Source organism: Mustelus asterias, chromosome 12, assembly GCF_964213995.1.
Source record: "Mustelus asterias chromosome 12, sMusAst1.hap1.1, whole genome shotgun sequence".
NCBI classification, from domain to species: domain Eukaryota; kingdom Metazoa; phylum Chordata; class Chondrichthyes; order Carcharhiniformes; family Triakidae; genus Mustelus; species Mustelus asterias.
In genome coordinates, this window is record NC_135812.1 from 110336735 (window position 1) to 110360722 (window position 23988).

The following is a 23988-nucleotide window of genomic DNA, read 5'->3' on the forward strand; positions in this document are numbered from 1 at the left end:
CTCCATTGAACCTGGGTTGATCCCCTCCCTGATTTGATGGTAATGGTTGAGTGGGGGATATGCCGGGCCATGAGGTTGCAGATTGTGCTGGAGTACAATTCCACTGCTGTTGATGGCCCACAGCGCCTCATGGATGCCCAGTCTTGTTTTGCTAGATCAGTTCGAAGTCTGTCCCATTTAGCACAGCGAGAGTGCCACACAACACGATGGAGGTCATTCTCAATGTGAAGGTGGGATTTCATCTCCACAAGGACTGTGCGGTGGTCACTCTTACCGATGCTATCATGGATAGATGCATTTGCAGCTGGCAGATTGGTAAGGATGAGGTCAAGTATGTTATTTCCTCTCGTTGGTTCCTTCACCACCTGCTGCAGACCCAGGTTAGCAGTTAAATCCTTTAGGACGAATGGCTGATGGAGTTTAATTTAAGACAAATGCAAGGTAATGCATTTTGGTGGACTGAACCAGGGCAGGACTTACTCAGTTAATGGTAGGGCGTTGGGGAGAGTTACAGAACAGAGATCTCGGGGTACATGTTCATAGCTCCTTGAAAGTGGAGTCACAGGTGGACAGAGTGGTGAAGAAGGCATTCGGCATGCTTGGTTTCATCGGTCAGAACATTGAATACAGGAGTTGGGACGTCTTGTTGAAGTTGTACAAGACATTGGTAAGGCCACACTTGGAATACTGTGTGCAATTCTGGTCACCCTATTATAGAAAGGATATTATTAAACTAGAAAGAGTGCAGAAAAGATTTACTAAGATGCTACTGGGACTTGATGGATTGAGTTATGAGAGGCTGAATAGACTGGGAATTTTTTCTCTGGAGCGTAGGAGGCTGAGGGGCGACCTTATAGAGGTCTATAAAATAATGAGGGGCATAGACAAGGTGGATAGTCAATATCTTTTCCCAAAGGTTGGGGAGTCTAAAACTAGAGGGCATAGGTTTAAGGTGAGAGGGGAGAGATACAAAAGTGTCCAGAGGGGCAATTTTTTCACACAGAGGGTGGTGAGTGTCTGGAACAAGCTGCCAGAGGTAGTAGTAGAGGCGGGTACAATTTTATCTTTTAAAAAGCATTTAGATAGTTACTTTGGTATGATGGGTACAGAGAGGGATATGGGCCAAATGCGGGCAATTGGGATTAGCGGAGGTGTTTTTTTTTTAAAATAAGGGCGGCATGGACAAGTTGGGCCAAAGGGCCTGTTTCCATGCTGTAAACCTCTATGGCTATGACTCTATGACCTGACCAGCTCGATCAGTAGTACTGCTGCCGAGCCACTCTTGGTGGTGGACATTGAAATCCCCCACCCAGAGTACATTTTGCACCCTTTCCACCTTCACTGCTTCCTCCGAGCGTTGTTCTACATGGAGGAATACTGATTCATCAGCCGAAGGAGGACGGTACGCAGTAACCAGTAGGCTTCCTTGCCCATGTTTAACCTGGAGTCATGAGACTTTATGGGGTCTGAAGTCGATGTTAAGGACTCCCAGGGCAACTCCCTCGACACTGTATACCACTGTGCTGCCACCTCTGCTGGGTCTGTCCTGCCGGTGGGACAGGACATATCCAGGGACGGTAATGGTGGTGTCTGGGGTGTTATCTGTAAGGTATGATTCCGTGAGAATGACTCTGTCAGGCTGTTCCTTGACTAGTCGCTCAGACAGCTCTCCCAATTTTGGCACTAGCTCCTAGATGTTAGTAAGGAGGACTCTGCAGGGTCGACAGGACTGTTTGTTTTGCTGTTGTCTTTTCCGGTGCCCAGGTCGATGCCAGGTGGTCCGTCCGGTTTCATTTCTTTGTTGAGACTTGGTAGCGATTGTTACAACTGAGTGTCTCGCTCGGCCATTTCAGAGGGCAGTTGAAAGTCAACCACATTGCTGTGGTTCAGGAGTCACATGAAGGCCAGATCAGGTAAGGACAGCAAATTTCCTTCCCTAAAAGGAAATTAGTGAACCAGATAGGTTTTTCCAAGAATCGGCAATGGTTTCATGGTCATTAGGATTCTTAATTCCAGATTTTTTTGATTGAATTCAAATTCCGCCATCTGCCGTGGCAGGATTCGAACCCGGGTCCCCAGAACATTATCTGGGTTTCTGAATTAATGGTTGAGCGATAATACCACTAGAACATCGCTTCCCCCACATTTATCCTGCTTTTTAGAGACCGGACAAGCCTGGGTCATTTTCCATATTAACAAACTAGAAGCAGGAGCCAGCCATTCGGCCCTTCAAACCTGCTCCACCATTCATCTTGATCATCGAATTAAATATCCTGATTCCCCCCTTCCTCCCGTATCCCTTGATCTCTTTAGCCCCAAGAGCCATATCTAATTTCTTCTTGAAATCAAACAATGTTTTGGCCTCAACTACTTCCTGTGGGAGTGAATTCCACACATTCACCACCGTCTGGGTGAAGAAATTTCTCCTCACCACAGTTCTAAAAGGTTTACCTCTTATCCTCAAACTCTGACCCCTAGTTCTGGACTCCCACACCATTGGGAACATTCTTTCTGAATCTACCCTTACTAACAGTGTTACAATTTTATATGTTTCGTGGCGATCCCCTCTTACTCTACTAAACTCCAGTGAATATAATCCTAACCAATTTAGTCTCTCCTCATATCAGACCTGCCATCCTAGGAATCAGCCTGGTAAACCTTCGCTGTACTCCCTCTATGGTAAGGACATCCTTCCTCAGATAAGGACACCAAAACTGCACACAATATCCCTGATGCAGCCTCACCAATGCCCTATACAATTGCAGCAAAACATTGCTATTCCTATACTCAAATCCTCTCGCTATGAAGGCCAACATACCATTTGCTGCCTTTACTGCCTGCTGTACCTACACGCTTACTTTCAGCGACTGATGCACGAGGACACCAAGGTCTTGTTGAGAATCACCTCTCTCAATTTACACCCATTTAAGTAATAATCTATCTTCCTCTTACTGCTACCAAAGTGGTAGCAATAGGTATCCTCAATCCTAGAATCACTACATTATTAGAAGGATTAAACTTTGAATGTGTGCGCATTCATTGTCCTATCACTGAATGAAGTGAGCTGGTGACACCAAAGTTGGCCATCTTTTGCTGATGATAAAACAGATCAATAGTAATGAAAGTGGAAAGCGTAGATAGACTGAGGCACAATTTTTGCACTTGTAATGGTGGATCATGTGCCTGTTGAGTCTGTAGGTGTTTTTCTGCAAGGCAACCAACCAGCGCTGCATAATCACATGGCCCTCTTACTATTTTAACACATAGCCACCATCTCAAAGGAAGACAGGCCATTGAGAAAACATTGCAATCAGAAACATTTGCATCGGGTTTCCCCATCCATTAATAAGCCCATGCACAAAAAATTCCAATCCAACACTTGACATCATTGGTTCAGCTTACTGGTACATCAACATTCACTTAGCAACCAAATTCATGAATTTTTTATTTGATAAATGTGATATCGTGAAGACTGCAAGATAACATTTTCCCCACACCCTCTTCCATTCAAACAACTATAAACTTACCGAATCACTGACATGGGGACATAAATCAACGAGCTTACTGCCATCACTGGTACTCATTGAGCATCTATAAAGAGAGGAACAGACTGGCTTTCAATACATTAAGTATGGACTGTAACAGTATTAAGTGGGACCCACAAAATGAATGAGGTCTAAAAACAGGACAATATGGTATATCGGTAAAGATGGTACAGTAAAAGCTGGAGATATGAACAATATAGGGTTTGGGAAGAGAGAGTAACAGAACAAATGAGATATAAAATCTTAATAGACATCAGTATGGCTCAGTTGTAACACTCTAAACTGAGTCAGAAGGCAATGGGTTCAAGCCCCGATGCAGAAACAAGTCCACAATCCATGCCAATACTCCCAAGTACAGCACTGATGAATAGCCGCAGTCATCATCTCTCTAAAAAATAAGGACATAGTCTGCCCTGCCAAATTGACATAGAAGACCCTATGAAATTATTTCGAGAGAGTTTTTTCTTGTTCCTGGACAATATCTATCCCTCAACAACAGAATATCTGTTTATTTATCTCATTGCTGTTTTATGGGACAGCCACCAGTTTGTGCACAGCAGTGTTGCCTAAATCTGTACCTACACTTCAAAAAAGGATCGCAATGGCTGGAAAGCACTTTGGACTGTCCTGAGATCATGAAAGTCACTACAGAAATATAAGTTAATTGGCTATAAATTCTGAAAGCTTTATAAAATATTTCACAACTTTCAGTCTTCAATTAGGATACATATCTTTGCTAGTGAGGAAAAATTGTCTGTGGAAATATAGAAAGAGATTACCTAGGCCTCCCATATTTTAAGTTAATCACTGGAAAGTAAAATAAAACAAAGGAAATGTTTCTTCACATCTCTTGATAGTGTCAAAGGCATACTATTGTAAGTTTAAGTTCATAGGCTACAAGATCACATTGAGAAGCTCAATGTGATGTTTTAAATAGAAAATAGTGAAAATAAGTAAGTGCAATTTCAAAAAAAAATTGCAACAATTCCCCTTTCTCTCTGTCAAAGGGATTGAACTCCCTGTGCTGTTCAATAAGTATTAGATGCCCTCTAATACTTTCCTCAACTCAATACGTGACAGCATTGAGAGTACATTCAGCAAACGGATTGCTGCAGTTCAAGGCAGCATTTCACCACAACCTTCTCACAGGCAATGAGGGATGGACAATAAATAGCAGCCTGGCTAGAGTGATGCCCATATCCTGAACTGAAAACAGATTCAAGTGATTATATTCTAATGTGAGGATCCCACATTAAACCAGATATCCATACTTGTGCACTTTTATCAAAACAATCATCAACTACAAATTGGGAGCACAAAGCCTGGCTAATTCTTTGCCTTCCTCAATCACAGGAAATAAGTCAATTGTAATATCTATACTGCTGCTCCTATGGAGAGCAGCAAGTTTCATCACAGACTGGAGATTGAATCTGATGTTTTTGGTCCGCACAACTCAGAACCAACAGAATAATTATTAATACCATGTAATTAAGCTCATTAGAAAATCAAACCCTAGGGCAAGTCACTCCTATTTTTGCACAATCATATAACAATGTACGCAATTCAAATGAAAGAGGATGGAGTGATACCTGGCTCCGTTTGATAGTTTTAGGATAAGCTGGGCCACAATGTTGTCAACTTTTCCGAGCCAGCAATCGAAGGCTATGTAGTCACCATAGACAAATGGCTGAGAAAGAACATTTATATTAAATTAGATTTAAATACGAGTCAGCTCTGATATAACACTAAAATCTTGTTTTCCTTTACAAAAGTACATTATGCCACATAAACAATCATGCATTTCAAAAGTCATTGGAGTCATTGATGTTACAGGAAAGCACGAGTCCTTGTACAAACACGTTTAGTTCCATGCATAACTTTTGCAGACATGGCAATAGTGCTGAGAGGGTCTCAGGATCTGCAAGCACTGGAGTGAAAGATCAGTTAGGCTCAAGAAACAGCAGCAGCAAGAGGGCAGAAAGGCTAACACTACAGTAGAAAAGGAAACAGCTTCATGGCTATTGGGAAGAAAAAATCAGGGGTGGGACTAATTAGTTCGCTCTTTCAAAGACTCAACATAGGCATGACAGACATTCTTTGTGGTATTAGGCTAAGGGGTGGCAGATTTAAAACAGAAATGAGGGGGGATTACTTCAATCAAAGGGTTGCAAATCTGTGGAATTCCCTACCCCAGAGCACAGTGGATGCCAGAACATGAGGAGCTGGAGAGGTTTTTAATTAGCAGTAGGATGAAGGGCTATAATCCACTGAATTGTCTACTCTGCTCATGGTTCTGATGTTTATTGTATGAAACAGAAGAAAACACGGATTTGATTGATCATGGCTAGAAAGTCCACTAAACAAATAAAACTTCAAGTCCCAAAGGTGAACGAGGCTGAGGAAGAGACACATTTAAAGGAATATCCTTCAGTAGCAGAGGAAAGAGCTGGGCTGGAAAGCAGCTAAATGATTTCTGGGGTGGGTAGGCGGCCAAGACTTACAGGAATGTGATGGTGGGGTTTATTTAATTTATTCTTCCATGGGAGAGCGCGTAACTGGCAAGGCCAGCATTTATTGCCCATTCCTAATTGTCTTGACAGGGTGGTGATGAGCTTCTTTCTTGAACCACTGAAGTCCATGTGGTGTCGTTAGATATATCCAGTTAGAGGATTCTGGCTCAGTGGCAGTGAAGGAAAGGCAATATAGTTCCAAGTCAAGATGGTGTGGGGCTTGGAGATGAACTTTAAAATGCTCGTGTCCCCCTGCATCTGCTGCTCATGTCCATCTAAGTGGTAAGGGTCACAGCTTTGGAAGATGCCTTGTTGAGTTGCTGCAGTGCACCTTGTAGATAGTACACATGGCTGCCACTATGCATTAGTGTTGGAATAGTGAATGCTTAATGTGGTAGATAGAGTTCCAATCAAGCAGCTGCTTTATTCTTGATGGTATTCAGCTTCTAAGTGTTGTTGGAGCTGCACTCCTCCAGGGAAGTGGAGAGTATTCCATCACACTCCTTACATGTGCCTCGTAGGCTTTGGGGAATCAGGAGGAGAGTTACTCAGCGCAGAATTCCAAATCTCCAAACTGCTCTCGTAGCCAAAGTATTTACATACAAACATAGAAACTAGGAGCAGGAATAGGTGATTCAGACCTTTGAGCCTGCTCTGCTATTCAATGTGATCATGGCTGATCCTCTATCTCAATGCCATATTCCTGCTTTCTCCCCATACCCTTCAATGCCATTAAAATCTAAAGAACCTCTTTCTTGAATAATTTCAGTGACTAGGCCTCTGCAATCTTCTGTTGTAGAGAATTACACAGGTTCACTCCCCTTTAAATGGTCTACCCTGCATCCTGAGTTCTAGATTCCCCAACCAGGGGGAACATCCTCCCTGCATCTAGTCTGTTCAGCTGTGAGAATTTTATATATTTCAATCAAATCCCCTCTCATCCTTCTAAATTCTAGTGAATACAGGCCCAGTCGACCCATAGAACCATAGAAAATTACAGCTCAGAAACAGGCCTTTTGGCCCTTCTTGTCTGTGCCGAACCATTTTTTGCCTAGTCCCACTGACCTGCACTTGGACCATATCCCTCCACACCCCTCTCATCCATCAACCCGTCCAAGTTTTTCTTAAATGTTAAAAGCATTTACCACTTTATCCGGCAGCTCATTCCACACTCCCACCACTCTCTGCGTGAAGAAGCCCCCTGTAATATTCCCTTTAAACTTTTCTCCTTTCACCCTTAACCCATGCCCTCTGGTTTTTTTCTCCCCGAGCCTCAGCGGAAAAAGCCTGCTTGCATTCACTCTATCTATACCCATCAAAATCTTATACACCTCGATCAAATCTCCCCTCAATCTTCTACATTCCAGGGAATAAAGTCCCAACCTATTCAATCTCTCTCTGTAACTCAGCTTCTCAAGTCCCGGCAACATCCTTGTGAACCTTCTCTGCACTCTTTCAACCTTATTTACATCCTTCCTGTAACTAGGTGACCAAAACTGTACACAATACTCCAAATTCGGCCTCACCAATGCCTTATATAACCTTACCATAACACTCCAACTTTTATACTCAATACTCCGATTTATAAAGGCCAATGTACCAAAGGCACTCTACGACCCTATCCACCTGTGAGGTCACTTTTTGGGAATTCTGTACCTGTATTCCCAGATCCCTCCGTTCAACTGCACTCTTCAGAGTCCTACCACTTACCCTGTACGTTCTACTTTGGTTTGTCCTTCCAATGTGCAATATCTCACACTTGTCTGCGTTAAATTCCATTTGCCATTTTTCTAGTTGGTCCAAATCCCTCTGCAAGCTTTGAAAACCTTCCTCACTGTCCACTACACCTCCAATCTTTGTATCATCAGCAAACTTGCCGATCCAATTTACCACATTATCATCCAGATCATTGATATAGATGACAAACAACAATGGACCCAACACCGATCCCTGCGGCACACCACTAGTCACAGGCCTCCATTCAGAGAAGCAATCCTCCACAACCACTCTCTGGCTTCTTCCATTGAGCCAGTGTCTAATCCAATTTACTACCTCTCCATGTATACCTAGCGACTGAACCTTCCTAACTAACCTCCCATGAGTGACCTTGTCAAAGGCCTTGCTGAAATCCCAATCTCTCCTCTTGGACAGTCCCACCAACCCCGGTATCAGCCTAGTGAACCTCTGCTGCACCCCCTCTCTGGAAAGTATATCCTTTCTTGGGTAGGGAGACCAAAACTGCACACAGTACTCTAGATGTGGTCTCACCAAGGCCCTGTATAACTGCACCAAGGCATTCCTACTTCTGAACTCAAATCCTCTTGTAGTGAAGGCCAACATACCACCTTAAGTGGAGGCAAAGAATCCAGGAAGGAGCTGAACATAGAGTTTCCTTGCCGAGAGCAAGCTGAAGCCAAGTGACGACAGCGATAGGGGCACATGGAAACCTGGACACCCCACCCATGGGCTCCTCCAACCACCGTCTGCCCTACGTGACAAAGACTGCAGGTCACGCAATGGATTCCTCACTCACTCAGAACTCGTCACCCTCAACTCCAAAGTACTCCTAAGGAGGATTTATATGGCTGGTCCAGTTCAGTTTCTGATCAGTAGTAACCACCAAGATGTTGATAGTAGGTCATTCAGTGATGGCAATGCCATTTAATTTGAAGGGGAGATAGTTAGATCGATGCTTGTTGGAGATGGTCGTTGCCTGGCTCTTGTGTAGTGTGAATGCCATTTGCCACTTATTAGCCAAGGTTGACCTCGGAATGTTGCCCAGTCTTGCTGAATAACCAACTGCTTAAGTATGAGGAATTGTGAATGGCTCGGAACATTGTGCAGTGAATAACCCGACTTATGTTCGTATTGATGAAGCAGCTGAAGATAGCCGGGCCTAGGACACTACCCTGAAGAACTCCTGCAGTGATGTCCTGAGTTTATAAAATGTTCCTAAAACACATTGAAGCAGATTTTTCAGGGGTAAGGGGCTGAGAAGTTTCAAGGGAACATGGCAAGCTGATGAAATGAATGGACAAGTGACAGCTTAATGGGGAATTGAAATGATGCATTCTGGAAGGGAGAATAAGGAGCGGCAATAGAGAAATACTTAATATCAAACTGAGTCAGCATTGATTTTGAAAGACAACTCATGCTTAACAAATTTATTAGAATTCATTCAGGTAGCACAGGCTTCTAAACTCGGTCATTTTGGGAGTGATTGCAGCCACGAGGCTGCAGGCCTCTGTATAGCTTTAATCTGTAAATAACAGTTGTGTTTTTCTTAACCTGGTGAATCCAGCATCTTTAATAAGAGCCCATGGTGTGTGCGCAGGGGAGGGGATTAAGTACATTAGCCTGGAAAGATGATTAGCTAACTGATAGAGGGGTTTTCAGGATGGCAAACTAACTAGTTGAGTGCCACTGGGATCAGTGCTGGGGCCACAAGCATTTACAATAGATAACCATGACTTGGACAAGGGGAGTGAATGTATTATTGCCAAGATTGACACAAAAATAGGTAGGAAGCAAGCGGTGAAGATAGCATCCAAAGAGGGAAATAGATTAGGTGAGTGGGTAAAAACTTGAAATATAATGTAGAAAAGTGTGAAGTTCTGCACTTTGGTAGGAAAAATAAAGGAGCTTATTATTTAATTAATTTAAAGGCATGCTTGCCTTTATAGGACGAGGCATAGAGTATAAAAGTTGGGGTCTGATGTTGCAGATGTATAGAACGTTGGTTCGGCCACATTTGGAATACTGCGTCCAGTTCTAGTCGCCACACTACCAGAAGGACGTGGAGGCTTTGGAGAGAGTACAGAGGAGGTTTACCAGGATGTTGCCTGGTATGGAGGGGCTTAGTTATGAGGAGAGATTGGGTAAACTGGGGTTGTTCTCCCTGGAAAGACGAAGGATGAGGGGAGACTTAATAGAGGTGTATAAAATTATGAAAGGCATAGATAGGGTGAACGGTGGGAAGCTTTTCCCCAGGTTGGTAGTGATGTTCACGAGGGGTCATAGGTTCAAGGGGAAGAGGGGGGGGGGGGGGGGAGGTTTAACACAGATATCAGAAGGACATATTTTACACAGAGGGTGCTGGGGGCCTGGAATGCGCTGCCGGGCAAGGTGGTGGTGGCGGACACACTGGGAACGTTTAAAACTTATCTAGATAGCCATATGAACGGAGTGGGAATGGAGGGATACAAAAGAATGGTCTAAGTTTGGACCAGGGAGCGGCGCGGGCTTGGAGGGCCGAAGGGCCTGTTCCTGTGCTGTATTGTTCTTTGTTCTTAAAAACTGCAGCACAGCGGGATTGGAGGGTCCTCGTGCATAAATCACAAAAGGCACATTCAGCAGGTAATAGGGAAGGCAAATGGAATGTTGGCCTTTATTTCAAAGGAATGGCATATAAAAATGGGGAAATCTTCCCAAAATTATACAATGCACTACTTAGACCACACCTGGAATACTGCAAACAGTTTTGGTCCCCTTATCTAAGGAAAGATATACTCATTGGAATTTAGGAGAATGAGGGGCAACCTTATTGAAACGTACAAGATTCTCGGCGGGGATGGGGGGGTGGGCGGGGGGAGTTGACAGGTTTTGAGAGATTGTTTCCCCTTGTGGGAGAGTCTAGGACCAGAGGGCATAGTCTCAGAGTAAGGTGTTACCCATTTAAAACAGATGGGAGGAATTTCAGAGGGTAGCGAATCTGGTGAATTCTTTACCGCAGAGGGCTGTAGAAGCTGACGTCTCCAAGTATGTTCAAGGCTGAGATAGACAGATTTTTAATCAGTAAGGGAATCAAGAGTAATGGAAATAAGACATGAAAGTGGAGCTGAGGGTCATATCAGATCAGCCATGATCTCATTGAATGGCAGAGCAGACTCAATAGGCCGAATGATCTACTTGTGCTCCTATTTCTTACGGTCAATATAGATTTGAGTCCATTCTCAAAGGAATGCAGAAGGACCTGGGATCAAATCATTGGAGGCGGCAAAACGGGTTGGAAAAGTCGTTAAAAAGGCATACATAATCCCCGGCTTTATAAATAGAAGCAAAGTGTACAAAAGTAAAGTTAATAACCACCTTTATAAAGCAGTACTCAGCAAAGATTTCTGTTCAATTCTGGACATTTCACTTCGGGAAGGGTAATGAAGGTTTTAGAGTGGGTGCAGAACAAAGCTACATAAAAATGGCCCCAGGGACGAAGGCTTCAGTTACATGAATAAACTGGAGAAGACAAGAGGATGCTATCCTTAAAGAATCATAGAATTACTACAGTGCAAAAGGCCGCCATTCAGCCCACCAACTCTCCGACAGAACATTTTACACAGGCCTGCTCCTGCCCGATCCCCTAACCTCAATGATTTATACTAATTTCCCTAACCTACACTAAGGGACAATTTAGCACGACCAATCCACCTAATCCGCACATCATTGGACTGTAGGAAGAAACCAGGGCACTCATAGAACATAACAGCGCAGTACAGGCCCTTCAGCCCTCGATGTTGCGCCAACCAGTAAAACCAATCTAAAGCCCATCTAACCTACACTATTCCAATATCATCCATATGTTTATCCAATGACCATTTAAATGCCCTTAATGTTGACGAGTCCACTACTGCTGCAGGCAGGGCATTCCACGCCCTTACTACTCTGAGTGAAGAACCCAACTCTGACATCTGTCCTATATCTATCAAAGCTATGTCCCCTCGTGCTAGCTATCACCACCCTATCTAATCCTCTGATCATCTTGTATGCCTCTATTAAGTCACCTCTTAACCTTCTCTAACAAAAACAACCTCAAGTACCTCAGCCTTTCCTCATAAGACCTTTCCACCATACGAGGTAACATCCTAGTAAATCTCCTCTGCACCCTTTCCAATGCTTCCACATCCTTCCTATAATGCGGTGACCAGAACTGTACACAATACTCCAAGTGCAGCCGCACCAGAGTTTTGTACAGCTGCAACATGACCTCCTGGCTCCGAAACTCAATCCGTCTACCAATAAAAGCTAACACTCCGTACGTCTTCTTAACAACCATATCAACCTGGGTGCCAACTTTCAGGGATCTATGCACATGGACACCGAGATCTCTGTTCACCCACACTACCAAGTATTTTACCATTAGCCCAGTACACTGTAATCCTGTTACTCCTTCCAAAGTGAATCACCTCTCACTTTTCCGCACTGAACTCCATTTGCCACCTCAGCCCAGCTCTGCAGCTTATCTATGTCCCTCTGTAACCTGCAACAACCTTCCGCACTGTCCACAACTCCACCGACTTTAGTGTCATCCGCAAATTTACTAACCCATCCTTGTACGCCCTCATCCAGGTCATTAATAAAAATGACAAACAGCAGTGGCGCCAAAACACATCCTTGCGGTACACCACTAGTAACTGAACTCCAGGATGAACATTTCCCATCAACTACCACCCTCTGTCTTCTTACAGCTAGAGTTTTAACAACACCAGGTTAAAGTCCAACAGGTTTATTTGGTAGCAAATACCATAAGCTTTCGGAACGCTGCTCCTTCGTCAGATGGAGTGGAAATGTGCTCTCAAACAGTGCACAGAGACACAAAATCAAATTACAGAATACTGATTAGAACGCGAATCCCTACAACCAGCCAGTAATCAGGATTCTGTAACTTGATTTTGTGTCTCTGTGCACTGTTTGAGAGCACATTTCCACTCCATCTGACGAAGGAGCAGCGCTCTGAAAGCTTATGGTATTTGCTACCAAATAAAACTGTTGGACTTTAACCTGTTGTTAAAACTCTTACTGTGTTCACCCCAGTCCAACGCCAGCATCTCCACATCATTCTTACAGCTAGCCAATTCCTGATCCAAACCGCTAGATCACCCTCAATCCCATGCCTCCGTATCTTCTGCAATAGTTTACCGTGGGGAACCTTATCAAACGCTTTACTGAAATCCATATACACCACATCAACTGCTTTACCCTCATCCACCTCTTTGGTCACCTTCTCAAAGAACTCAATAAGGATTGTGAGGCACAACCTACCTTCACAAAACCGTGTTGACTATCCCTAATCAAATTATTCCTTTCTAGATAATTACAAATCCTATCTCTTATAATCCTTTCCAAAACTTTGCCCACAACAGAAGTAAGGCTCACTGGTCTGAGCTGGGGGCCAGGGCAAGGCTAGCTAAGAAGAGGAGCATTCTGGAGCAGGAAGACCTGAGTGGGCCTGGAGGTCTGGAGTGCATCTGCTTCAATGCGAGGAGCGTAACGGGTAAGACAGACGAACTTAGGGCCTTAATGCTTATGCGGAATTTGGATGTGGTTGCGGTGATGGAGACATGGTTAAAAGGACAGGACTGGCAGCTGAATATTCCAGGGTATAAGGGTTTTAGGCGAGACAGAGGAGAGGCTAAAAAAGGTGGGGGAGTAGCGGTATTAGTAAGGGAGCATATTACAGCGGTGCAGAGGGTGGACAATTTAGAGGGGTCATGTACTGAGTTGCTGTGGGTGGAGCTCAGAAACAGGAAAGGTGCAATCACTATGCTGGGGTATACTACAGGCCACCCAACAGCCCACGGGAAGTGGAGGAACGGATATGTCAGGAGATTCTGGATATGTGCAGAAAAACTAGGGTTGTTGCCGTGGGAGACCGGATGAGGAGGAATTTGTAAAATGCGTACTGGAAGGTTCTTTGGAACAGTATGTAGATAGCCCAACTAGAGAGGGGGCTATACTGCATCTAGTTCTGGCAAATGAGTCCAGTCAGGTCGTCAAAGTTTTGGTAGGGGAACTTGTGGCAAATAGTGATCACAACTCTGTTAACTTTAGGATAGTAATGGACAAGGACAAGTGTTGTCCTAAGGGTAGGATGGTAAATTGGGGAAAGGCTAACTATAGCCGGATTAGGCAGGAATTGGTGACCGTTGATTAGGAGAGGCTGTTCGGGGGTAAGTCCACGTCTGGCATGTGGGAGTCTTTTAAGGAACAGTTGATAAGGCTGCAGGACAGGCATCTGCCTGTAAAAAAGGAAGGATAGGAAAGGTAGGATTCGAGAGCCGTGGATAACCAGGGAAAATGACGGTCTGATCAAAAAGAAAAGAGGGGCGTACGTTAGGTCCAGGCAACTGAAAACAGATGCAGCTCTGGAGGAATACAGAGAGAGTAGGAAAGAACTCAAGCGGGGAGTTAGAAGGGCAAAAAGATGTCACGAAATGTTCTTGGCAGACAGGATTAAGGAGAATCCTAAGGCATTCTATTCATATGTTAGGAACAAAAGTTGTCAGGGAAAAAGTCAGACCTCTCAGGGACAATGGAGGGGAATTATGCTTAGAACCCGAGGGAGTAGGGGAGATCCTAAATGAATACTTTGCATCAGTATTCACAAAGGAGAGGGACTTGTTGATTGGGAGTGTCTCAGAGGGAGATGTTGACCCGTTAGAGAGAATCTCCATTACAAGGGAGGAAGTGTTGGTTTTTTAGGTAACATTAAAACTGACAAATCCCCAGGGCCTGATGACATCTATCCTGCTCAGGGAGACAAGAGGTGTAATTGCTGGGCCTCTGACGGAAATCTTTGTCTCTTCATTGGAGACAGGTGAGGTCATAGAAACATAGAAAACTACAGCACAAAACAGGCCCTTCGGCCCCACAAGTTGTGCCAAACATATCCCTACCTTTTAGGCCTACCTATAACCCTCCATCCTATTAAGTCCCATGTACTCATCCAGGAGTCTCTTAAAAGACCCGATTGAGTTTGCCTCCACCACCACTGATGGCAGCCGATTCCACTCGCCCACCACCCTGTGTGAAAAACTTCTCCCTAACATTTCCCCTGTACCTACATCCCAGCACCTTAAACCTGTGTCCTCTCGTAGCAGCCATTTCCACCCTGGGAAAAAGCCTGAGAGTCCACCCGATCTATGCCTCTCAACATCTTATATACCTCTATTAGGTCTCCTCTCATCCTTCGTTTCTCCAAGGAGAAAAGACAGAGCTCCCTCAGCCTATCCTCATAAGGCATGCCACTCATTCCAGGCAACATCCTTGTAAATCGCCTCTGCACCCTTTCAATCTTTTCCACATCCTTCCTGTAATGAGGCAACCAGAACTGAGCACAGTACTCCAAGTGGGGTCTGACGAGGGTCTTATATAGCTGCATCATTATCCCCGGATTCCTAAACTCAATCTCTCGATTGATAAAGGCCAGCACACCATATGCCTTCTTAACCACCTCCTCCACCTGCGGGGCCGACTTTAGAGTCGTATGGACCCAGACCCCAAGGTCCTTCTGATCCTCTACAGTACTAAGAGTCTTTCCCTTGATATATTGTACTCCTTCATCCCATTTGACCTGCCAAAATGGACCACTATGCATTTATCTGGGTTGAAGTCCATCTGCCATTTCTCCACCCAGACTTGCATCCTATCTATGTCCCTCTAACTTCTGACATCCCTCCAGACTATCCACAACCCCACCAACCTTCGTGTCGTCGGCAAACTTACCAACCCATCCCTCCACTTCCTCATCCAGGTCATTTATGAAAATGACAAACAGCAAGGGTCCCAGAACAGATCCCTGGGGCACACCACTGGTGACCGACCTCCATTTAGAAAAAGACCCATCTATACACACTCTCTGCCTCCTTTGGGCAAGCCAGTTCTGGATCCACAGGGCAGCAGCCCCTTGGATCCCATGCCCTCTCACTTTTTCTAGAAGCCTTGCATGGGGAGCCTTATCGAACGCCTTGCTAAAATCCATATAAACCACATCTACCGCCTTCCCTTCGTCAATGTGTTTAGTCACATTTTCGAAGAACTCCACCAGGCTCGTAAGGCACGATCTGCCTTTGACAAAGCCATGCTGAGTATTCTTGAGCACACTAAACCTCTCTAAATGCTCATAAATCTTGTCCCTCAGGATCTTCTCCATCAGCTTACCAGCCACTGAGGTTAGATTCACCGGTCTGTAATTTCCTGGGCTATCCCTATTCCCCTTCGTGAAAATAGGAACCACATCTGCAATCCTCCAATCCTCCGGCACCTCTTCCGTCTCCATCGACGATGCAAAGATCATCGCCAGAGGCTCTGCAATCTCTTCCCCTGTCTCCCAGAGTAACCTGGGGTACATCCCATCCAGACCCGGCGACTTATCTATCTTGATGCCATTCAAAGATTCCTGCACAACCTCTTTGTTAAAGTCCACATACTCAATCTTTTCAGTCCACCACAAGCCCACAGTACATCCACCCATGACCTTCTCCTCTGTGAAAACCGAGGCAAAATACTCATTAAGCACCTCTGCCATTTCTACTTGTTCCGTACTGATTTTCCCGCCTTCACCTTTTATAGGCCCTATTCCGTCACGTCTCATCCTTTTACTCTTCACATATTTATAGAACGCCTTAGGGTTCTCCTTAATCCTACCTGCCAGGGCCTTCTCGTGACCCCTTCTGGCTCTCCTAATTTCCTTCTTTAGTCCCTTCCTACAAGCCGTATACTCATCTAGATCCCTATCTTCGCCAAGCTCTCTGAATCTTTTGTACGGTCCCTGAGGATTGGAGGATAGCGAACGTGGTACCGTTATAAGAACATAAGAAACAGGAGCAGGAGTAGGCCAACTAGCCCCTCGAGCCTGCCCCGCCATTCAATAAGATCATGCCTGACCTGAAATGGATCAGTTCCACTCACCCACGTGATCCCTATAACCCCTAATTCCCTGACCGATCACGAATCCATCTATCCATGATTTAAACATATTCAACGAGGTAGCCTCCACCACTTCAGTAGGCAGAGAATTCCAGAGATTCACCACCCTCTGAGAGAAGACGTTCTTCCTCAACTCTGTCCTAAACTGACCCCCCCTTTATTTTGAGGCTGTGCCATCTCGTTCTAGCTTCCTTTCTAAGTGGAAAGAATCTCTCCACCTCTAACCTATCCAGCCCCTTCATTAACTTATAGGTCTCTATAAGATCTCCCCTCAGCCTTCTAAATTCCAATGAGTACAAACCCAATCTGCTCAGTCTCTCCTCATAATCAACACCCCTCATCTCCGGTATCAACCTGGTGAACCTTCTCTGCACTCCCTCCAAGGCCAATATATCCATCCGCAAATAAGGGGACCAAAACTGCACACAGTATTCCAGCTGCGGCCTCACCAATGCCCTGTACACATGCAGCAAGACATCTCTGCTTTTATATTCTATCCCCCTTGCGATATAGGCCAACATCCCATTTGCCTTCTTGATCACTTGTTGCACCTGCAGACTGGGTTTTTGCGTCTCATGCACAAGGACCCCCAGGTCCCTTTGCACAGTAGCATGTTGTAATTTTTTTCCATTTAGATAATAATCCAATTTGCTTTTATTTATTCCAAAGTGAATAGCCTCGCATTTGTCAACGTTATACTCCATCTGGCAGATCCTCGCCCACTCACTCAGCCTGTCCAAATCTCTCTGCAGACCTTCTACGCCCTCCACATGATTCACTTTTCCACTTATCTTTGTGTCGTCTGCAAACTTTGTTACCGACACTCAGTCCCCTCCTCCAGATCGTCTATATAAATGGTAAATTGTTGAGTCCCCAGTACCGATCCCTGCGGCACGTCACTAGTTACCATCCGCCAACCAGAAAAGCAGGGATAACCCAGGTGATTATAGGCCAGTGAGCTTGACGTCCGTGGTAGGGAAGTTGTTGGAGAAGATTCTTAGAGACAGGATGTATGCGCATTTAGAACGGAACAATCTCATTAGTGACAGACAGCATGGTTTTGTAAGAGGGAGAACATAGAACATAGAAAGCCACAGCACAAACAGGCCCTTCGGCCCACAAGTTGCGCCGATCATATCCCTACCTCTAGGCCTATCTATAGCCCTCAATCCCATTAAATCCCATGTACTCATCCAGAAGTCTCTTAAAAGACCCCAACGAGTTTGCCTCCACCACCACCAACGTCAGCCGATTCCACTCACCCACCACCCTCTGAGTGAAAAACTTACCCCTGACATCTCCTCTGTACCTACACCCCTGCACCTTAAACCTGTGTCCTCTCGTAGCAACCATTTCAGCCCTTGGAAATAGCCTCTGAGAGTCTACCCTATCCAGACCTCTCAACATCTTGTAAACCTCTATCAGGTCACCTCTCATCCTTCGTCTCTCCAGGGAGAAGAGACCAAGCTCCCTCAACCTATCCTCATAAGGCATGCCCCCCAATCCAGGCAACATCCTTGTAAATCTCCTCTGCACCCTTTCAATGGCTTCAACATCTTTCCTGTAATGAGGTGACCAGAACTGTGCGCAGTACTCCAAGTGGGGTCTAACCAGGGTCCTATAAAGCTGCAGCATTATCTCCCGACTCCTAAACTCAATCCCTCGATTAATGAAGGCCAGTACGCCGTACGCCTTCTTGACCGCATCCTCCACCTGCGAGGCCGATTTAAGAGTCCTATGGACCCGGACCCCAAGGTCCTTCTGATCCTCTACACTGCTAAGAATGGTACCCTTCATATTATACTGCTGCTTCATCCCATTGGATCTGCCAAAATGGATCACTACACACTTATCCGGGTTGAAGTCCATCTGCCACTTCTCCGCCCAGTCTTGCATTCTATCTATGTCTCGCTGCAACTTCTGACATCCCTCCAAACTATCCACAACACCACCTACCTTGGTGTCGTCAGCAAACTTACCAACCCATCCCTCCACTTCCTCATCCAGGTCATTTATGAAAATGACAAACAGCAAGGGTCCCAGAACAGATCCCTGGGGCACTCCAGTGGTCACTGACCTCCATGCAGAGAAAGACCCCTCCACAGCCACTCTCTGCCTTCTGCAGGCAAGCCAGTTCTGGATCCACAAGGCAACAGCCCCTTGGATCCCATGCCCTCTCACTTTCTCAAGAAGTCTTGCATGGGGGACCTTATCGAACGCCTTGCTGAAGTCCATATAGACCACATCCACCGCTCTTCCTTCGTCAATGTGTTTGGTCACATTTTCAAAGAACTCAACCAGGCTCGTAAGGCATGACCTGCCCTTGACAAAGCCGTGCCGACTACTTTTGATCATACTAAACTTCTCTAGATGATCATAAATCCTGTCTCTCAGGATCCTCTCCATCAACTTACCAACCACTGAGGTTAGACTCACCGGTCGGTAATTTCCCGGGCTGTCCCTGTTCCCTTTCTTGAATATAGGGACCACATCTGCAATCCTCCAATCCTCCGGAACCTCTCCCGTCTCCATCGACGATGCAAAGATCATCGCCAAAGGCTCCGCAATTTCCTCCCTCGCCTCCCACAGTAACCTGGGGTACATCCCATCCGGTCCCGGCGACTTACCAACCTTGATGCCATTCAATAGTTCCAACACATCCTCTTTCTTTATGTCCACATGCTCGATTCTTTCTGTCCACCGCAAACCAGCAGTACAACCACCCACCCAGATCCCTTTCCACCGTGAATACCGAGGTAAAGTATTCATTAAGCACCTCCGCCATTTCTAACGGTTCCGCACAAACTTTTCCCCCTTCACCTTTTAAGGGTCCTATGCCTTCACATCTCATCCTTTTACTCTTGACATATTTGTAGAAAGCCTTGGGATTCTCCTTAATCTTACCCGCCAAGGTCTTCTCATGACCCCTTCTCGCTCTCCTAATTTCCTTCTTAAGTTCCTTCCTACATCCCGTATACTCCTCTAAATCCTTAACACCTCCTAGCTCTCTGAACCTTCTGTACGCCTCTCTTTTCTTATTCACCAGGTTCATCACAACCTTCGTGCACCACGGTTCCCGTACCCTACCAACACCCCCGTCTCATCGGAACGTTGCCATGCAGAGCTCCAGACAAACATTCCTTGAAAATCCTCCACTTTCCTTCAGTACTTTTCCCCAAGAATGCCTCCTTCCAATTTACCCGTCTAATTTCCTCCCTGATGACACTGTATTTCCCTTTACTCCAGAGAAACACTTTCCTAGCCTGCCTGATCCTATCTCTTTCCAATGCTATCGTGAAGGAGATAGAATTATGATCGCTATCCCCAAGATGCTCACCCACCGAGAGATCCTCCACCTGTCCAGGTTCATTAGCCAGCACCAGATCAAGTACAGCCTCTCATCTAGTAGGCTTATCCACATACTGTGTCAGGAAACTCTCCTGGACACACCTAACAAACTCCTCTCCATCCAAACCCCTAGCCCTAGGGATATTCCAATCTATGTTTGGGAAATTAAAATCTCCCATCACGACAACTCTGTTATTCCTACATCTCTCCAGGATCTGTTTCCCCATCTGCTCCTCAACATCTCTGTTACTATTGGGCGGCCTATAGAAAACACCCAGCAAAGTTACCGACCCCTTCCTGTTCCTAACCTCCACCCACAGAGACTCCGTAGTCAATCCCTCCACGGCGTCCACCTTCTCTACAGCCGCGACACTATCCCTGATCAACAGTGCCACTCCCCCCCCTCTCTTGCCTCCCTCCCTGTCCTTCCTGAAACATCTAAAACCCGGCACCTGAAGCACCCAGTCCTGTCCCTGAGACATCCAAGTCTCCGTAATGGCCACCACATCACAATTCGAAGCAGCAATCCACGCTCTAAGCTCATCCACTTTATTCACTACACTCCTGGCATTAAAATAGACACATCTCAGACCTTCAGCCTGAGCATTTCCCTTCTCCATCACTCGTCTAACCTCCCTCTTACCCTGTCTACATTCCTTATCTATTTGCGAGCTAACCTCCTCGCTCTCAGTCCCCTCATTTCGATTCCCTCCCCCCAACCTTTCTAGTTTAAAGTCTCTCCAGTAGCCTTAGCCAACCTTCCCGCCAGGATATTGGTCCCCCTGGGATTCAAGTGCCACCCGTCTTTTTTAAACAGGTCACACCTGCCCCTAAAGAGGTCCCAATGATCCAAGTACCCAAATCCTTGTCCCTTGCTCCAGTCCCTCAGCCACGCATTCATTCTCCACCGATTCCTGTTCTCACTCTCCCGCGGCACAGGTCGTGCCTTACAAAGTTGGAGGAGTTTTTTGAGGGAGTGACAAAAACGGTTGATGAAGGAAGGGCCGTGGATGTCGTCTATATGGATTTCAGTAAGGCATTTGACAAAGTCCCTCATGGCAGGTTGGTTAAGAAGGTTAAGGCTCATGGGATACAAGGAGAGGTGGCTAGATGGGTAGAAAACTGGCTTGGCCACAGGAGACAGAGGGTAGCAGTCGAAGGGTCTTTTTCCGGCTGGAGGTCTGTGACCAGTGGTGGAGAGCAGATTTCCACTCCATCTGACGAAGGAGCAGTGCTCCGAAAGCTTATGGTATTTGCTACCAAATAAACCTGTTGGACTTTAACCTGGTGTTGTGAGACTTCTTACCAGTGGTGTTCCGCAGGGCTCTGTACTGGGACCTCTGCTATTTGTGATATATATAAATGATTTGGAAGAAGGTGTAACTGGTGTTATCAGCAAGTTTGCGGATGACACGAAGATGGCTGGACTTGCGGATAGCGATGAACATTGTCGGGCAATACAGCAGGATATAGATAGGCTGGAAAATTGGGCGGAGAAATGGCAGATGGAATTTAATCCGGATAAATGCGAAGTGATGCATTTTGGAAGAACTAATGTAGGGGGGACTATACAATAAATAGCAGAGCCATCAAGAGTATAGAAACACAGAGGGACCTAGATGTGCAAGTCCACAAATCCTTGAAGGTGGCAGCACAGGTGGAGAAGTTGGTGAAGGCGGCATATGATATGCTTGCCTTTATAGGACAGGGTATAGAGTGTAAAAGCTGGAGTATGATGTTGCAGCTGTATAGACACTGGTTTGGCCACATTTGGAGTACTGTGTCCAGTTTTGGTCACTGCACTACCAGAAGGACGTGGAGGCTTTAGAGAGTGTGCAGAGAAGGTTTACCAGGATGTTGCCTGGTATGGAGGTTCTTAGCTATGAGGAGAGATTGGGAAAACTGGTGACGATCACGAGGGGTCATGGGCTCAAGGTGAGAGGGGCGAGGTATAACTCAGATATCAGAAGGATGTATTTTACACAGAGTGGTGGGGGCCTGGAATGCGCTGCCAAGTAGGGTGGTGGGGGCAGACACGCTGGCATCGTTTAAGACTTACCTGGATAGTCACATGAGCAGTCTGGGAATGGAGGGATACAAACGAATGGTCGAGTTGGACCAATGAGCGGCACAGGCTTGGAGGGCCGAAGGGCCTGTTTCCTGTGCTGTACTGTTCTTTGTTCTTTGTCTATAATTACCAGGGTTGTCTCCTATCTGTCCCCCTAACTATGGAGTCCCCAATAACCAATGCTCTACTCCTCTCCCCCCTTCCCTTCTCAGCAACAAGGACAGACTCTGTGCCAGAGACCTGTACCCCATGGCTTACCCCTGTTAAGTCGTCCCCCCCAACAGTATCCAAAATGGAATACTTGTTATACAGAGGAACAGGGGATCGCTGCTCTGACTGCTTCTTACCCCTTCTAGCCGTCACCCATGTGTCATAATCTCTAGGAGTAGCTACCTCCCTGTAGCTTCTATCTATAGCTGCCTCTGCCTCCCGAATGATCCTGAGTTCATCCAGTTCCAGATCCCGAACATTGTCTTCAAGGAGCTGGAATTGGGTGCACTTCCTGCAGGTGCACTCAGCCGGGACACTGGTGTCCCTCACCTCAAACATCCCTCAGGAGGAACATTGCACTGCCTGCACTGACATCCCTGCTAACTTCCCTCACTCAAACGAAAGAGAGAGAGAAAAGAAGCTTACCTGCTCTCACTCGAGTCTTTTTTTTTAAAAGGTTAGAAGAGGGGGGAGGGTGGGGGACTCTTCCCGTGTAGAGTCTCGGGTTACCTCCCGTTCAAATTTATTGGGCAAAAAAGAAACCTTCCCAGACCTCCCCGCGGCCTACTTCCGGTTTCCTGTTTAACTGAAAAAAAAACTCTGCCAAGGTGGTAAAAAATCACGCTTACCCTCAGCCACTACTGACACAAATCGCTCCCTCTCTACTTTGCTCCAGTGGAACACAGGGAGAATATACAAACTCCACACACACAACCAAGGCTGGAATTGAAGCCAGGTCCCTGGCATTGTGAGGCAGTAGTGTTAACCACTGTGTCATCGTGCCACCCCAAGAGGTTGAGGATATTTGATTGAAGCATTTAATATCACGAGGAGTTCAGATAAAGTGGAAAGAGAGAAATTATTCCCATTGTTGGAAGGGTAGAACACCAGAGGGCAAAGATTTAAAAAGAGATTGGCAAAAGAATCAAAGGTTACACAAGAAAAAATTCATTACACAATAAAAAAATTAGTACACAAGAATTGGAGTGGACAGATAGTAGCAGATGAAGTTCAATGTAGAGAAGTGTGAGTGGTGCATTTTGGTAGAAAGAACAACTTTGAAGGGTGTGCAGGAGCAGAGGGACCTGGGTGTATATTTACACATGTCACTGAAGGTGGCAGGACAGGTGGAGAGAGAAGTTAATAAATATTATTCTCGGCTTTATTAATAGGGGCAGAGTTCAAGAGCAAGGACGTTATGCTGAACTTGCATAGGACACTAATAAGACCCTGGCTGCAATATTGCGTTTAGTTCTGGGTGTCACACTATAGGGAGGATGTGAACACATTGGAGAGAGTGCAGAAGAGTTTACAAGAATGGTTCCAGGGATATGAGAATCTTTCAAAGTCTGTGTAGATTTGATGGGCTGAAGGCCTCTTTCTGCACTGTAAGGATTCTATGGAATGCACTGTCCAAATTGTGGAGTCAGGTTCAATCGAAGCATTCAAGAGGGCAGCAGATGGTTATTTGAATAGATACAATGTGTAGGGTTAGGGGAAAGGCAGGAGAATGGAACGGAATCATAATGTTCAATCACAGACATGATGGTCTCCTACACTGTAACAATTCTGTGATTTAAAACCCACCAAGTGTGTTAGAGGCAAA

At 45.7% G+C, this 23988-nt stretch overlaps 1 protein-coding gene across 2 annotated transcripts in view; it reads right to left on the bottom strand.

Moving 5' to 3' along the window:
• The window catches only part of ube2o (ubiquitin-conjugating enzyme E2O), a 221030-nt gene that overhangs the window by 137557 nt on the left and 59485 nt on the right, over nucleotides 1-23988 (bottom strand). For both annotated transcript variants that reach the window (XM_078225883.1, XM_078225882.1), the window contains 2 exons: nucleotides 5135-5232; nucleotides 3528-3591 (listed from right to left, as the gene is read on the bottom strand). In XM_078225883.1, the coding sequence (XP_078082009.1) occupies nucleotides 3528-3591; nucleotides 5135-5232 (162 nt within the window). The remainder of the gene's footprint in view (nucleotides 1-3527; nucleotides 3592-5134; nucleotides 5233-23988) is intronic.